This window comes from Triturus cristatus, chromosome 2_1, assembly GCF_964204655.1.
Source record: "Triturus cristatus chromosome 2_1, aTriCri1.1, whole genome shotgun sequence".
Classification (NCBI taxonomy): Eukaryota; Metazoa; Chordata; class Amphibia; order Caudata; family Salamandridae; genus Triturus; species Triturus cristatus.
In genome coordinates, this window is record NC_140581.1 from 347,996,427 (window position 1) to 348,014,840 (window position 18,414).

The following is an 18,414-nucleotide window of genomic DNA, read 5'->3' on the forward strand; positions in this document are numbered from 1 at the left end:
AGATGGAACGATGTCGAGGATTCAAATATGTTCTTGTAGTTGTTTGTGCTCTTTCCCGTTGGACAGAGGCATACCCGGTTTCAGATTACACTGCCCCGACTACTGCCAAACAGTTAGTTCGAGAATTCTTCCCACGGTACGGTTTACCACGTGCTGTCTACTCAGATAACGGCCAGCCGTTCTCATCCGAACTAATGAAACACGTTTCACTTTTGTTAGGTTATCAATGGAGATTTCACTGTGTCCGACACCCCGAGGCAGCAGGTCTCGTGGAACGACATAATCAAACTCTGAAAATTAGATTGTCCAAAATATGTAGACAGAAAGGTGTCGATTGGGTAGTAGCCTTACCAGTTGCACTCTTTTACATGAGAATGGTAGCACATTCTCGAACAGGGCTATCCCCGTATGAGGTGATCTTCGGTAGACCACCAAATATGTGGGGGACGCCTATACCTCGTAAAATCACTGACGTTGACTGTAATATGCTGACAGATTACCTGGCTTCCTTGATGTCTGCACTACAATCTTGTCGTTCACAGGTAGCTGCAGCCTTTCCCGACAATACCGAGGTGAAACCCCACGACGTAGTTCCCGGGGACTTGGTGTTGGTGCGGAATTTTGACCGGAAGACTCAGCTGGATCCGAGGTGGAAATCGCCTCAACTTGTTCTGCTCACCACGAGGACAGCCGTGAAGATCGAAGGTCGCAAAGGTTGGATACATTCGAGTCATATCAAGAAATTTCATGGACTACCATCCGATATAGAGACTAAACCCTGTGTTTCTTCAAAGACAGACTCAAAGCTCCCTTTGGTTGAGCAAACGAACTCAGAACTATACAGACTAAAATTGAGGTCCAGTCAGTCAGACAATTTGATTGTTTAAGTCCTCTCCAAGGTGAATCGGTTGAATTTGTCTCTGACATGTATCCTCTGGACCGGAATAGAGAAAGAAATAATCAAATGAAGTTGAAAAAACATGCGTACTGTAAATCACTGCGTAGTCATTGCACAGTGACGTTATTAATTTTATTTTTCTTATGTCTTTTAATAATCGCTGCAAGTATATTGTTGCACATATATTATCCTATTTCTAAACATGTTTATAATGTTACTGCTGAACATTCTTTTAGTGAATTACCCCCGCATGAGTTGTCATATAGATTTGCGCTGCGCAACAACACTTTTATTAGTATGTTACATCATTCCCATCAGACTAGCAATGCTACAAATTGTTGGATATGTGGCCGACTCCCTCCCTATCAGAACTATAAGGGAGTTTTGCCCCTCTTTCCATATCCGTTCACACACAATGGCTCCTGTGGAGCATGGTTTAGTTTAATTAATTCCTTAGATACAAACTCAGCAGTTTATCAAGACAACTGAGTATGGGGAAACCTGAACTTAGTTTTGCTTAAAGTCTGCTACCCTAACAAGGAGGGACTTCCCAAAAGAACAGGAACTGATCTAGAAAATGAAGTATATGGATTAGGTAATTTTACACTTAACCTCATGATCCTGAACGTTGAATCTGAAGCTACACCAATTTTGCCCGCCATGTCCGTATTCCCAGTTAAAGGGGAACTATGCATAAGAAAGAATGGCTCCATACACATGGGCCATAGTAAATGCACCACTGGGATAAAATTCAGTGATCAAGGCAAGTCTACATTTAGAGCTTCTCGTCATTCCTACTTTATATGTGGACAGACCGCATATATACGCCTACCTTTAGATTGGGATGGTACCTGTTACATAGCATTCCTTCTACCACCTGTTTTCCTAGCTCCTCCTGATTATCATAGAAATACTCATTTAGTACACAATAGACAGCAGAGAGATCTCCCAATAGTCGATTACACTGAAACAGCATGGGAGAAATACACAGATTTCAATAAAGGCTTCTTTCCTTATATAGGTACCGTCACTAATAGTAAGTTGATACGTAGATTAACCAGAACCCTTGAAGCAGTAGTGAACGAAACTATTTCCGCCTTAGGCAATTTAACAGAAGAACAGTCTGCTATGCGGATTGTTGTGCTTCAAAATCGTCTTGTCCTTGACGTCATCCTGGCCGATAGGGGCGGAGCTTGTAGGGTCATCGGATCAAGTTGTTGCATTTTCATACCAGAAAATTCACCGTCAGTATATAAAGCCATAACCCGCCTTCATAAGATTGTAAGCCAGATACACCAGAATCCAGGCACCTGGACTTGGTCCGGTTGGTTCTGGGGCGTGTTGTCAGCCTGGGGATGGAGAATACTATCCTTCCTAGGTATTGGCTTTCTCATACTATTCAGTTGCTGCTTATGTCTACAATGTGGGCCAGCGATTTGTGGTCTATGTGCCACCTCGTGTATCCCACATCCAAGTTTTCGTTCAAGATCCCGGAAGAAGAAAGAAGAACAAATGATGTTATATGAACAGATCGATGGATTGATGAAGATTGATATCTCCTAAGGGCAAGTAGGGGACAAGGAGGGAATGTGGAAATATGGATTTTTATGGTCGGTTATGTCCCCTATCTTGGACCCCAACGGTTTCATGTATAAATCACAAGTACATGTATGTTCCCTCCAGTTCCAGTTATGAAGACGCAAACACATGTGCGTCCACCGTCAACATGTCCTCTTTCAGATCCGCCATGAATGGGCCGGATATTCTATTCCTAAGTATGAAAGGCCACCGGCTTTATATGGTTCACTTATCCCATTTTACAGTCCAGGCGAGTAGGCCCTGATTCTGCCATTAAGCTTTTTCCTGCCTTCTGCCTCTGAAAGCTCCAGTCTGAGCTCGCATCTGTATCCATGAACTTTGTCCTACTCCCTGCGCGGCTAACGGTGCCTGACTCGGCCTGTCGGCCTATCTGCCTGCCAAAAACTGTATGTCACCTTCAAGATTATCTGCTCTGCTCCGCTCCTCATCCGATGCATTCCTGTCTGGTAGTTTAGGTAAACATTCCTCCAGCTACCGTGCAAAGGACCAGGCCTCGCTGCCCTCATGCAAGTAATTCATAGCCCTGTTACCATGGAATATTCCTACCCCCTCGCATCTAGTGTAGACCCTTAGACGCTTGTACACGCACTAACAGTCAGTATAGTCAGTATAGAATAAGATTCTATCCTAAGAGACCTCTCTTTTTGGATAACACAGTTCTTTAAACATAGGATATTAGATATGATTTGGGATTAGGTTGACATAACCCCAGACTTTTGTCTCCACATGTAGAGCTAAATGTCAAGTCCCTTTCACCCTCTAGTTACACGTCAATCACACGTCATGCGGCTGCGCGCGCATCTCTGCCAAGTATTTTTGCTGACATTGCGAAATTCTTTCATGGAACCACCCATTTATGACATCACATCTAATGACGTTCTTTAGTTACGCCTAGTTACACCCATTTTAGTTACGTATGTATGCTTTTATCTCTGATATCAACTGTTACGCCTCCTGCATCTGTTTCACTGTAATGCCTTTTCTATAAAAATGATTACCTGGCAATAATGTATTGTTCCTTCCTTCCTGAACTCTCGTGGTGATGGAATAGAAGGCCCATAATTCGAATTATGTTCCTTTGTATAGGAATAAAACCCGTTCTGAACCTCTAATACCACGGATTCTGCCTCTTATTTTACTGAGCTATTATTATAGATTTTCCGCATCAAATTAAGTCCCGGTAATTAAATTATTTACCACACCGTGGTAGGCCAGAGAGACTTCACAACATAGAGCCTCCTCACATACACACACCCCCAACAGTGAGAGATACACACACTCCCACAACAACCACGAGGGCTCAACTACAACACATTGCCCACAAAGGTAACACACAATGTCACCCACAACCACGAAAATAGTGGTAGGCAAGAGAGAGGCTCCACAACAAAGGGCGTTCTCTCCCAAACACCCCTAACAGTGAGAGATGTACACACTGCCACAACATCCACATAGGGTCAAATACAAACATTGCCAACAAAGGTAACACATAAATGTCACCCACAACCACAAAAATAGTGGTAGGCTGCCCACAAAGATAACAGACAAATGTCACCCACAACCACCAAAATAGTGGTAGGCTAGAGAGGCTCAAAACCTAAGAGCCAACTACTACACACACCCTGTTAGATTTGGGGATCTCTGGTTGGCACAGGTAGGTACTTGCGACAAGCAGGGATCCTCTCCTCTAGTCAGGATAAGGGGATCACTCTCTCAAAACAACCCCTGCTCACCCTCTAGGTAGATTGGTGCGCTTATTTCAGAGTTGTTGTAGGTTAAGCATTTGTGACCACATACAGTAACTCAGTGACAACACCACAAATAGACACCACGCTTGGATTATATCAAAAATAGCTTAGCTTTTATGTAAGGCTTAGCACAAGACCATATAAAGACAAGAATAATCCACAATACAGTCAGCAATACAAGAGTTCTGATCTTTAACAAAGCTTATCTTAGAGTTCTGTGCGCTTCGCACCCTTTGTCTGGCTCTCCCGGTGATGGAACGGCCCAGAAGAGTCTACCCGGCGCAGCGGACGCTTCGGTCCGATGTGCGCGCAAATGCAAGGCGAGTTGCTCACAGTACCTTAATTTGGATGCGTCCGGCACGGATGGGACGAGGTAAAAGAAAGCGGTGTACGCGGCGATGTCCTCCTGTCACGGTGCGAGCTACGACTCATAGTTTTCCTCAGTGCGGGTCGTCTTGAGGGGGCGGTGCCAGGTGCGGTGCGATCTTGTTACGTTGCGGCGTACGAGCCGTACCTTGGGAGGGGTCATGTCAGTCCTTCGGCGCGGGCGAGGCGGCCAGTACGACGCGGAAGGCGAAGCGTACTCCACCTGTCAGCGCGATTGTAGGCTTGACATCAGCGGCAGCGTGCTCGGTGATCAGCGCTGCTCGAAGGGGGTGAAACGAAGTGCGATGCGTGGTTCCACTGTCACGGTGCGAGCTACGGCTCATTGACGGCGCTGGTGCGGGTCTTAGGGCTCAGAGTCGCGTTGTTTGAGGTGGGTGACTTGGCACGGGGTTTCACAGAGTTCGAGCAGATTATACGAGGCGCACACAGCTCCGTGCCTCAGCACTACAGGGAAAACCGCGTTTCCAGCAGCTCTCCTCAAGGCGGGTGAAGTCCACTGGTCCTGGGACTTCGTTCAGGGGGTAAGCTCACTCACAAGCCCTTTGAGATCTTTGGCACAAGTTAAAAATTAAGTCTTTGAGTCTTTCTCCTCTCCTTCAGCAGCAAGGCAACCACTGCAGGCCAATCTCCCAGGTCAGGGACAGTATTCCTCCTTCAGCTTTCCCGGTTCCTTCTTTTCAGGCAGAGGTTTCTTCTTGGCAAATATGGATCTAATTTCTTGGGAGCAAGGTCCCAATACTTATACCCCTAATTCCTTTTTTCCTCTAGGGTAGAGGGGCCTTTGCCCAGCCAGAACCAGTTCCTGAGCACTTTGTTGACATGTCTCTGACTTTCCATTCAGGGTGCAGGGCAGAGACATCAGACGCTCCACAGGAAGTGGAGCCAGCATTGTGGTGGCAGAGCACAGCCCTATTCAGAGTCCAGGTGCACTCCTCCCACCCATCTGGATGTAAATCTCTCTATTCACCACCAGGCTACCTAGCCCTGCCCTCTGGGATCCCCCAGCCCTGTCACTCACAGAAACCAGACAGCAGATACACATAATAGCAGAGGCGGGCTGAAATGTTTAGGCAAGCAAATACCAGCTTTCTAAAAGAGGTATTTGCAAACACAGAATATTAAAATAAACTTTATTAAAAGATGTATTTTATTATTCTGAGTTCAGGCATACTAAACTCGAATGTCTATCATGTTCCCTGGATCTGTTAGGATCATAGGATATAATAATTCTAACAGCCCATTCTGGCCTATGAGAACAGGTAGCCTTGCAATAGTGAAAAACGAAAATGGCTGTAATTCACTATTAGGACATGCCACACACATCAGGTCTTGTCCTACCTTATGATTACAATGCACCCTGCCCTTGGGCCTACCATAGGAGTCGCTCACATGAAGTAAAGGGAAGGTTTAGGGACTGGCAAGTGGGTGCACTTGCCCAATCAGCATGACAGTACCAGACTGCACGCAGGTTCTGCAATGGCAGACCTTAGACACATCTTACAAGGCTGCTTCTGTGGGTGGCACAACCAGTGCTGCAAGCCCACTAGCAGCATTTGGATTTACAAGCCCTGGGCACTCCTGGTGCACTGTACTAGGGTCTGACAGTAAACCAAATAAGCCAATCATGGAATCCTATCAATATAGCAATTTACACAGGGAGCACTTGCACTGTGGCACTGGTTGGCAGTTAACACCAGCAAAACACATGAGGCACAGCAACAAAAAGTGGAAGGGAGACTCACACCAAGGTGCCAGGTCTAATATGTGTCCCCTCCAGCTGAAATGTGGGGAGAACTACCCTCCCGCAGGGAGTTCTCATCACTAAGGTGGAAAAATCTGGACAGACCGTCAGCATTGGCGTGATCTGTACCAGGGCGATGTTCCACCGTGAAATCCATACCCTGTAGGGAAATGGACCACCTCAACAGCTTTGGATTCTCACCCCTCATCTGCATCAGCCATCTGAGGGACCTGTGGTCTGTCTGAACCCGGAAGTGAGTCCCAAACAGGTAGTGTCTTAGCTTCTTCAGTGCCCAGACCACAGCAAATGCCTCACGCTCAATTGCACTCCACCTCTGTTCCCGTGGAAGTAACCTCCTACTGATGAAGGCTACAGGTTGGTCAAAGCCCTCCTCAGTAATCTGTGAAAGAACAGCCCCCACGCCATGCTCTGAAGCGTCTGTCTGAACTATGAACTCTTTGGAGAAGTTGGGTGCCAGGAGCACGGGCGCCGTGCACATGGCAGCTTTCAGGGCCTCAAAAGCTTTCTGACAGGTGTCAGTCCAAATCACTTTCTTGGGCTGCTTCTTGGAAGTCAGCTCTGTCAAGGGTGCAACAATGTTGCCATACCCCTTGACAAACCTCCTGTAGTAACCGGTGAGACCTAGGAAGGCTCTCACCTCTGTCTGGGTTTTGGGCGACTCCCAATTCAGGATGGTTTCTATCTTGGGTTGGAGGGGCGCCACCTGGCCGCTCCCAACTTGGTGTCCCAAGTACACCACAGAACCGTGCCCGATCTGGCACTTACTTGCCTTGATCGTGAGGCCTGCCTTTCGTAGTGCCGACAACACTTCCCAGAGGTGGCGCAGATGTTCTTACCAGGTGATACTGAACACTGCAATGTCATCCAGGTAGGCGGCACTGAACTCATCCAACCCAACCAACACCTGGTTGACCAACCTCTGAAAGGTGGCAGGGGCATTCTTCATCCCAAAGGGCATAACCCGGAACTGGAAATGCCCATCTGGTGTGGAGAATGCTAACCTCTCTTTGGCCCCATCAGTCAGGGCGATCTGCCAGTACCCAGACGTCAAGTCAAACGTGCTGAGGTACCGTGCAGCCCCTAACCGATCAATGAGCTCATCAGCTCTGGGGATGGGGTGCGCGTCAGTCTTCGTGACTGAATTGAGTCCTCTGTAGTCCACACAGAACCGGAGTTCGGGTGTGGCGCCCGGCGCTGCAGCCTTCGGGACCAAGACCACTGGGCTGGCCCAAGGACTGCTGGAGGACTCAATCACCCCAAGTGCAAGCATCTTTGAGACCTCCTCTTTGATGCAAGCCCTGACCCTGTCAGTTACTCTGTAAGCCTTGTGCTTCACAGGTAAGCTGTCTTGTGTATCCACATCATGGACGCACCAATCTGTGATACTAGGAACCAGGGAGAACAGATCAGAAAACGGGCCCAGCAACTGGCGGCAGTCATTCTGTTGCTCAGGGGTCAGGGTGGGAGAGAGGTTAACTCCATCCACTGACCCATCTTTCTCTGTGGCTGCCAGGAGGTCAGGAAGAGACTCAGTCTCCTCCTCCATTCCAGCATATGTTGCCAAGAGCATGCCCACTTCAGACCTCTCCAAGTGGGGCTTAAGGCGGTTGACATGCAGGACCCTCAAGGGGTTCCTGGGAGACCGCAAGTCCACCAAATAGGTAACAGGACTCTTGCGCTCCACAACCTCAAAGGGGCCGGTCCACTTATACTGGAGTGCACAAGGCTCCACTGGGGCCAAGACCCACACCTTCTGTCCCGGCTGAAGCTCTACCAGAGTGGCGTTCTGGTCGTACCACCGCTTCATCTCCTCCTGGCTGGCTTCCAGATTTGCCTCAGCAAGTTGCCTGAAACGCCTAGTCTGGTTCCTGAAGGCCAGCATGTAGCTATATACATTCTGGGGAGGTTTCCTGGGAGATTGCGCCCAGCCTTCTTTGACCAGGCTTAGAGGTCCTCTCACTGGGTGGCCATACAGGAGCTCAAAGGGGCTTAACCCTAGAGACTTCTGTGGCACCTCGCGATAAGCAAAGAGAAGGCATGGTAAGAGGACATCCCACTTACGCCTCATGGGTTCTTCCAGACCCATTATCATGCCTTTGAGGGTACGGTTGAATCTCTCAACCAACCCATTTCCTTGGGGGTGGTAAGGTGTGGTACACATGTAGGTTACACCACACTCTTGTCACAGTGATTTCATATACTTGGATATGAAATTGGTGTACCGGTCAGACACCACCACTAGAGGGAATCCCACTCGGGAGAAAATTCCCATCAGTGCACATCCCACCATGGGGGCCGTCACTGTCCTCAGAGGGATGGCTTCCGGGTACCGGGTGGCATGGTCCACCAGGACCAGGATAAACCTGTTGCCCATGGCTGTCCTGGGGTCCAGGGGCCCCCCAATGTCAATCCCCACTCGCTGGAATGGGGTACTGACAACAGGGAATGGCTGGTAGGAGCCTTCTGCTTCCTCCCACTCTTTCCACTTGCCTGGCAAGTCTGACAGGTCCTGCAATGAGCGTCTGAGCTCTTGCGCATTTGGGGCCAATAAAAGTGGGTGACAAGCCTTTCAAAGGTCTTGTCCTGCCCCAAATGTCTGGCTAATGGCACATCGTGAGCCAGCCCCAGTAGGAAGGCTCTGAAGCTCTGGGGTACCACCAGCACACGGGCTGACCCAGGCTCAGCAACCTTAGGCTCTGAATATAGGAGGTCATTCTCCCAGTAAATGAAATGTGTTCCAGACTGATTACCGTTGGCCTGGTCTGCAGCCTGCTGCCGCAGGCCCACGAGAGAAGGACATTCTCTCTGCCCTCTGCAGAATTCTTCCTCCCTGGAGGGGCCTCCTTCCTGCTGCCAATGGGTCAGCTCAGGCAGGTCCTCCAGTTCAGCTATCTGTTCCCCTGTAGGCTCCAGGGCATCCCCCTCAAGGTCTGCTTCCTCCTGGACCGTGGGAACGACAGGGGCCGGTTTCCCGCACCCCCTGCCTCTCCTCTCTAAGGCCGGTCCCTGGGCCTCCCTCTCAGGCTCCAGGACCTCTTGAGCCCCCCTACTGGCTGCCATTGACCGGGTGGTCACGCACACCCATTCAGGCAGGCCCACCATCCTCAGGTGAGCACTCTTCTCCATCTTTTCCCAAGGGAAGCTCTCCAAATCGTTCCCCAACAAACAGTCAACAGGCATGGCGGTTCTCACAGCTACTTGAAGAGTACCAGAGACCCCCCCCCCACTCAAAGGGAACCTGAGCCATTGGATCCTGACTCTCAGTGTTGTCGGCGTTCACAACTTGGCAAAATGCATGTGGGACAACCTGCTCTTGAGACACCAGGTGACACTTGACAGCTGTCACACTAGCTCCTGTATCTCTAAGAGCCCCCACCCTTTGGCCATTGATGGTCACCCACTGCCCATATTTCTTAGTGTTATTGGGCAGGTGGTTTTCAGGGACCACCTCACGGTCTCCTAAAGAGACAAGGGACATTTCTACAGAACCCCACCCACCTTGGACTTCCCTCTCCTCCCCTAAGTCTACACTAGCTATCTGCCGGGGTGGAGCACCAGTGGGTACTGGTTTACCAAACAGGGGACACTTGGGATCAGAGGCAAAATGACCCCGGTTACTACACTTGTAACACCTTGGTGGCCCTCTTTGAACAGGGGGATCTGTCGGGCCCCAGTCGGCTTAGCAGGTGGGGGAGGCTGGGAACCTTTCCCTTGGTTCCCTTGGGGATTACTTTGGGGCCTTCTTGGGAACTCCCTCTGTTTACCTTTGTCCCCCCCACTCTTCTGCTGGGGACCCTGCCCACCTTTGGTGGAGTCTCCCACGTGACCCTTGTGGACCCTGGTACTGACCCAGCGGTCCGCCTCCTCAGCAAGCTTACTAGGGTTAGTCAGCCTGCTATCAATCAGGTGCTGGCGTAGCTCAGGAAAACAGTTACTGGACAAGTGCTCCCATGCAATTAAATCAAGAAGCCCTTGAAAATCATCAACCTTGCTACCCTTCACCCAACCATCCAATGCTCTGCAGAAAAAAGTTACACACTCAACATAAGTACTATTAGGAATCTTTGCGCAACCCCTGAACCTTTGTCTATACAGCTCAGGAGTTAACCTATACCTGGTCATCAAAGCATCCTTCATGTGGGGATAAGAATTATGAACATCTGAGGGCAAATCCAGCAGTGTGTTCTGCCTCTCACTCAGGAACCATCCCCACAACCCCGCTCCCCAATCTTTCTCAGGGACCCGGTGGGAAGACATGGCTACCTCATAGGCCTTGAACCAGTGCCCTATGTCATCATTCTTAAAAAATTCTTTAACCACCTCCTTTGGTATGTACACTCTTGATTCTACCTGCACTGGCGGTGTGCTGCCACCAGAGGGAGTAAGCTCTAAACTCTTAGCCTTTAGATCCAATTCCCTCAAAGCCATTTCATGCTCCATTTGGATTCTTCTCTCTTCCAGAGCCAGCTTTTTGATTTCCAGCTCCAGTTGCCCATTCAATTTGAGCTTTGCCATCTCCATTTCATGCATCATGGTTTCTTTCCTGTCTGCCAACTCCTCTGGCGACAGGCCTCTGCCAAAGCTACTGTTGCCCTCTGCCTGTTCAGTTTCCACCAACTCCTCAGGGTCTTTCCTTGACTCAACCCAGGTCCTCAGAGCCTTTTGTAGATCTGTCTTGACCTTGCATCCAGCATGGGGAACTTTGAACTTTTTGCAGAAGCCCTTCAGCTGGGCCTTGGTGTAGCTCTCTAGTCTCTCCTCTTTCCATTCTACTTCTTCGCTTTCAGAGACTACAGATGGCGCTTTCTCAAAAATGACTGAACCAGGCATGACTTTTCAAAAATGGAGATCTCTTGCAAAACAGGAATCAAAACAGTATGTGGTTGCGTAATGGTCTGAACTCCCTAAGTAGTGTTCACCAATCACTGTACATGAATCACAAATGCAAATTCAGGATCCTCACTGCTGACCACCAATGTTAGATTTGGGGATCTCTGGTTGGCACAGGTAGGTACTTGCGACAAGCAGGGACCCTCCCCTCTAGTCAGGATAAGGGGATTACCCTCTCAAAACAACCCCTGCTCACCCTCTAGGTAGCTTGGCGCGAGCAGTCAAGGCTTATTTCAGAGGCGTTGTAGGTTAAGTATTTGTAAATGTAAATGTAAATGTACAGATATTTATATAGCGCAAATCACCAACCGGTCTCTAAGCGCTTGCTTAGGGAACCCGTCCTGGTATTCCCCTGTGAGATAACCCAGCAGGGCATCCACAAGGTGAAAGCCAGGCATCCCGCCGCGAGGGGCCATTGTGGAGATTAAGCAAGCTATTTCCCAGAGTCGCAGAGTGTGAACCCATGAATCGAGTATGCACTGGAGCGAGAATTATCGAGTCCATGGACAATTTATGGACTCAAGACCCAGCTGAGCCGGGAATTGAACCCTGGTCCCGGGCTGACCTCTGCTTCCAGGTCTGCCTACTCTAACCAGTGAGCCACACTTCTCCACCACATACAGTAACTTAGTGACAACACCACAAATGGACACCACGCTTGGATTATATCAAAAATAGGTTAGCTTTTATGTAAGGCTTAGCACAAGACCATATAACGACAAGAATAATCCACAATACAATCAGCAATACAAGAGTTCTGATCTTTAAGAAAGCTTATCTTAGAGTTCTGTGCGTTTCCAACATTTGTCTGGCTCTCCCGGTGATGGAACGGCCCAGAAGAGTCTAACCGGCACAGTGGACGCTTCGGTCCGATGTGCACACAAATGCAAGGCGAGTTGCTCACAGTACCTTAATTTGGATGCGTCCGGCACGGACGGGACTAGGTAAAAGAAAGCGGTGTACGCGGCGATGTCCTCCTGTCACGGTGCGAGCTACGGCTCATAGATGTCCTCAGTGCGGGTCGTCTTGGAACTCAGAGCCGCGTTACTTGAGGGGACGGTGTCAGGTGCAGTGCGATCTTGTTACGTTGCGGCGTACGAGCCGTACCTTGGGAGGGTCAAATGGGGAACAACTTGCAGTTCCACTCCTCACCACAGCTCCAATTCAGACAAGGGCAGGATGACACAGCAGGAACTGGCACACAAGGGTTGTGGCAGACCGGTGTTGTGGTCACCGGTGGGGCTCAGGGTGCCAGATAGCTGTGCCAAACTTAGTTACATGTAGAGTTTCTTTCAGTTACACTTCTTCAATTACAGACCAGTCCATTCAAGTTGCATGCGTAGGTCTTCCAGGAAAAGTCTTCTCTGGTCAGCTAAATCGTCGCCAAATTGTTGTGAACAGATGTAGGTCCACTCCACGTAATATATTTAGATATGTTTATTTCAGGTTAATATCTTGAGCAGAGCCACACCAAGAGCAGCCTTCCTGCTGCTCAGCCCATTCTCCCAAGTGACAATCTCCACACACCCATCATTCCACAGCATCATCCACACATAAATTCCATACCACATTCACACTGGCTGAGCAGCAGGTACAACAGTAACACTCACTGTTAAAACGGCAAAGGCACACCTCACAATGTGTAATGTACACTGGAAACTGTCATCATTCGTGATAATTTTTTTATTCATGTGTATTGTGCTACTCTTTTTCTTGTTTTTAAAGTCTCAGCTTGTTTAGTTTACTTTTGGCCAATCTCTCTCCATGAGTGCATTTTGGCAGTCTGCTCCCCCACTGCTCCCTTACTTCTCCTTTGGCAGGTAAAATAAATTGCTGTTTACTATGCCAATAGCTCTCATAAAAAAAAAGAATGCAAGACCTATTGCATTTCCAATGCTTGTTTTACCATTGGTGAGACCCTTCCTGATCCCCCTTAAGAAAGCGATGATTGCCCAATTCACTCACTTGCTCCTTCCTATGCCCATTAATTATTTAGGAACCACCTCTTTCAATTCTCACCCGATGCCACTGGCTGTATATTATTGATTAGCACTAGCTAGGGTGCAGGCCAGTATTTGGTGAAACATGAGAGCAGTGCTTGATGTAGCATGTAGCTGCCAATTTCACAGGGAGGGAGCTGAACAGGGTGCATGAGATTTGGCAGTGAAGTGTGCAAGGGAGTAGCACTGCTGTGCACAAGAAAGCATAGTGTAAGGTTCAGCAGTGTATGTGGTGGCAGCGCATGTTTCAAGGATTGAATAGCACAGGATGCAAACAAAAGGAACATGTGATACAAGGGTGGGCTAGAGCAGAAATTGCATTGCTACCTTGTTTTTGATTAAGCTGTAAAGCATATTGGTATCTCCCACAATAAAAAACACTATATGTTATAACAAAATAATGAAAGGGTTAGTAGTAGTATAATGTTGCCAATTTTGGGAGAAACCATTGGTTACCTGTTACATCAAGGTGTCTAATCACAATTTAATACTGTACAGAATCACAGAATCCAAAAGAGACAAAGAAACATTTCCTTCTACAAATTATTGGTATCCTTGATTTTAACCCAATAATGTTTTTTAAAGTGTTTTTTTAATTTGTGTGATTGTTTTCATTTCGACAGCTAACTGGTTGATGCAAAACCCCAACAATCCATTTGTATGCAACAATGGGTCCAGCTCTGGGTAAGTTGTGCTTGCACAGTATCTTTTTTTACTATTCTATACACTCAGATATCACTTGGATTTAATCTTTCTGAGTTTTAACTCAGGGCAGTGACTCGAGTGTGACTATGCAATGGGCCTTCAAGCAATGAGCTGCAACAAAACGTCTCACTATATAGTTGTCATGTTCAGCATAATGTGTGTTATGGAGCGTTATCATAAGAGTGTGTGGCTCAGCTTATGTAAACCTGTATTTTGCATACCTGTGATTCAATAAAAGTTTCAATAGGTTTGATACACACACAGGGCAGGGCCAAATTTTGAGTTTGGTGGACGGGTCACAAACATGACAGATATCTCATCTGCCGTGTCGTTGGATATAATTCACTTGTAATATGGCAGATTGATTACTCTGTCACAAACGTGATGGATATTCCGTCTGCCGAACTTTAAATCATGCCTAGAGTTCCTTGCTAAAAATAGTGTAGGAAGTTGGGAGCATATTAACAAGGGCTTTATCTCCGCTTTTTTGGCTCTAAAAGCCCACTTTGCATCTCATTAGAGATGCAAAGCTGGGCTTTAGGAATCCTGACGCTAAAGCAAGGTTTCACGCGTTAGCGTGGCCTTGCTAATTAGGCGGTAAAATTATCGCCGCTTTTCGGCCGAAAATGGCCGCAAAAGCGGCGATAATTTTTTATCGTCTGCTTGTAAATATGCCCCTTAGTTTTGGGAGAAAACTGCTGTTTTCTCCCAAAACTAACGTCTGCTAAAATCCTGACTTGTCCATCCCTAACATAGGGGGTGTATTATGCTGCTACGACCACAGGGTCGTATCAGCAAGGTTATCGCCCTTTTGCAGGGAACATCGCTGGAAAACCAGCAATGTTCCCTGAAAAACGGCGATTTCTCCCGCTATCTCTGGAATTTTTATCGCCCTGGAGCAACACGTTGTTGATAACGCGCTACCAGGGCGATAAATTACAGAGATAGACGGCGATGAATAACAAAGCACTAAGCGCGCTTTGCGTTATTCATCGCCGTTCCTTGGTGATATGCCCCTTAGATACTGGATGACAGGTGCTATTCATTTTGTTCTGGTTGGTGTTTTACTTGTATAGAATATGCACACCGGTCTAAATGATATAAACAACATATGCAAGGAAGCTTAATTTATTCAGTAACCTCTACACAACAGTCTCACATGTAATTATGACAGTTGAGATGAGGATAATGAGAGAGCTGCTGTGAGAGAGGCACAAGCAGTGCTACTGGAGTGGACTCATAACCTCAAAGTATGAGGGAATGTTGAACCATATAATGCACCCTTTCCCATGGAATCAACAGCCATCTACACCTGCTTTTTGCCACCCCAGGGCACTGTGGTATTACATAAAGTGCCTCAAATTCTTGAAAGGCCCCTTCCGTAATCTGGGTATCACTGGTGAAAAAAAGTCGATTGGCACAATCCTAAGCGGACATTTACTCATTTGCCCGGGTTATGGCACAATGCAAATAAGGGAACACCTTTATTTTTGTGCCATATTACAGATGCAGCTGCGATGGTAAACAAGTCATCAGGAGGGGCACCGATGATGCCCTAAATATGATGGAAATGCATTTAAAGCATGGAGGAAAATCTCCAATAGGGGGGCATATTAGCAAGAAGTTGCGATATTTATCGCAAAACGCACAGCGCATCAATTTTTATCGCTGCCTATCGCCGGATATTTTAGCTGAGAAAACATGCTATTAGCAACGTTTATCTCCACTGTGCTAAAATATCCAGCGATAGCAGTGAAATGCCTGAGGGGCATATCAGCAAGGGATTTATCTCAGTTTTTTTGGCTTTAAAAGCCAGAAAGCGGAGATAAAACCATCGCCCTATCAGCAAGAGGGTGCTAACATGCATATTCGCATGTAAGCACCCTATTTCCCTACGCCGACCTTTGCATCTCTAATGAGATGCCAAGTGGGCGTTCCTCCCCAGAATAACGGGAGAAATGCTAAGCGACATTTCTTCTATTATCAAGCCTCACCCTAACCAGCAGAACGCCTGCTTTTAAACTGACTTAGCCATGATATCCTATGGAAGGTGGATATCATGGCTAAGTATGTGTAGCCCTATCAGCAACGTAGCGCCAAACGTGTGATTATCGCTGGAATCCCAGTGATAATGGCATATTTGGCAGTTAACTTGGTTGTTTTTATCGCTCTGGAGATAAGCGTCGCTGATAGCGCGCTATCTCCGCGATAAAAACAAGCGATAGGCGGCGATAATTATCCTAGCGGTAAGTGCGCTTAGCGATAATTATCACTGGTTGTTGCTGATATGCCCCTCAATACCGCTGGAAATCCAGCGATATTCACGCATTAACGCCATGGTGGACTTAGCCTGATAATCCACCTCCCATTGGGGAATACAGGTAAGTAAGGTTTCAAGCAGGTGTTAATTACTAGCGATAATCGCGCTTAGTGCGACTTTTTGTATCGCTTCGCTTGCGTTGATTATAGGCGATAGCTGTGTTAGCGACTGCTTTCAGTCACTAACAGTTTGGGTACGCCCACTTTGCATGTCATTAGCGATAAATATCGCTGATATGCAAAGCGGGCCCCAAACCGGTCGCTATCGCCTGAAAGCTGTTGCTAACTGCTGATAGCGACAGCTTGCTGATAGGGCGATAGAAATATCGCCGTTTTAGCAGCAAAAAGTGCCGCTAAAGCGGCGATCAAGCCCTTGCTAATATTCCCCAAGGTTTGTGCACTGGATATGCTAGTCCTTATGGCTGTTTCAGAGGCTATGTGGCAGGTACAGCTTGCAATCCTCTGAATGTCACTGTGCATGTGGTAAATTTTGCAGGTCACAGCATGTCAATAGAGCCAAGCCCATAATCCAGTCTTTCTGTGATACATTTATCTGACGCTGATTCTGTGTGTTTGTCTAGTTAATGCAGTTAACTGTGCTTCAAGTGTTAGAATGCGATTGGCATTTCCTCTGCATGTTCACCAAAATTATTCAAGTTTCTGAGAATTTGGTACAAGAGGAGGGACTGGTAAAGCTGTTTGCTGCACAAGCATGGAATTCCTGCAGGATGTGGCAAATTATGAAGGAGCTGCATGTGCTGAAAACGAGACTGTGGAAAATGGATAGTTCTACATGTGGTATTGGTTATGTGGCATTTATAGCAAGAAAGGAGCTCACAAAGTTGTATCTTGGTTGCACTGTTTAAACTAAAACCTCTCATGCACCAAAAAGAAAATAAAGTCTCTGTGGTTAGTTCGAGGCTCATCATATGTACATACTGCAAAGGAGGGTTGAGGTCCAATAGCATAGTATGCAAGTATGCCAACTTTAGTGGGACTTTGTTCACTTATTTTTGTAGTGGTTATGAGTAAGGTGCTAACATTGCCACAAGAAATTCTATTTTCACTCCATCATGGAATGTGGGTGATATGATGCTGGGTGGTGGGTGCAGACATCAATTGAATCAAGAGTTTTTATTTACTCATTTCTTGTAATGTTCATGTACCTATTTGATATCTTAGTGCCAGATGTATGTACTTAGGGGCAGATTTACAAGCCCCTTGCGCCTCATTTACGCTGCCGTTGCGTCACTTTTGTGACGCAGCGGCGGCGCAAATCCCACGACATGGTGCAGGGTACCTACAATGTGACGCATCTGGGAGATGCGTCACGTTGTAAAGCCCTGTGCCACATGTAGGCGTTCCTGCGCAGGGGGGGGCGCTCCGGCGCAGGAACGCCTCCTAAAAGTGGCTGAGTGAAATCTACAAGATTTCACTCAGTCACTTTTAGACCCATGCTGCGTCAAAACCCAGCACCTGCCTGAAGCAGGCGTAAAGATTGACACAGCATTAACAAGATAGGGCCCCCCAGACCATTGCTGGAGCTGCGTCGCGCTTGCGACGCAACTCCAGCAATGCACCACTTTTACGGCACAGATGCGTCCAGACCATTGCTGGAGCTGCGTCGCGCTTGCGACGCAACTCCAGCAATGCGCCACTTTTACGGCACAGATGCGTCACGCATCTGTGCCGTTTATGCTCCATGGTGCGCCGCATTGTAAATTCGGCGCATCCATGGTGGCAGAGCTGTGGCGCACAATAACTGGCGCATCCCTGCTGATATGCAGGGATGCGCCAGTTATTGTAAATATGCCCCTTAGTTCACATCCTTAGCTGGACCATTAAACATTGGAAAAGTGGTTCCATTATTTGTACCCCCTCTTCTTTCCTGCATTTGCTTCCCAAGTAAAGGGATAACCCTTTCAAATCTATAAACACTTCATCCCAAATCGATCACTGTCGCAAGCGCAGCGAGCTCCTCACCCCCAGTTCAAGAAATGCACTTTCATAACTATTAGCACATAAGCATAAAATCACAATAGGGTTTGTATCCATCTATATCTGATAGATTCCTGACCATTTACATTCAGCAGCTCAGTATGGGGC

At 47.5% G+C, this 18,414-nt stretch overlaps 1 protein-coding gene across 1 annotated transcript in view; it reads left to right on the top strand.

Moving 5' to 3' along the window:
- The window catches only part of LOC146864180 (sodium channel protein type 4 subunit alpha B-like), a 1,025,953-nt gene that overhangs the window by 12,349 nt on the left and 995,190 nt on the right, over positions 1-18,414 (top strand). Inside the window, exon 2 of the mRNA XM_085638948.1 lies at positions 13,908-13,968. Coding sequence (XP_085495074.1) covers positions 13,908-13,968 — 61 coding nt within the window. The remainder of the gene's footprint in view (positions 1-13,907; positions 13,969-18,414) is intronic.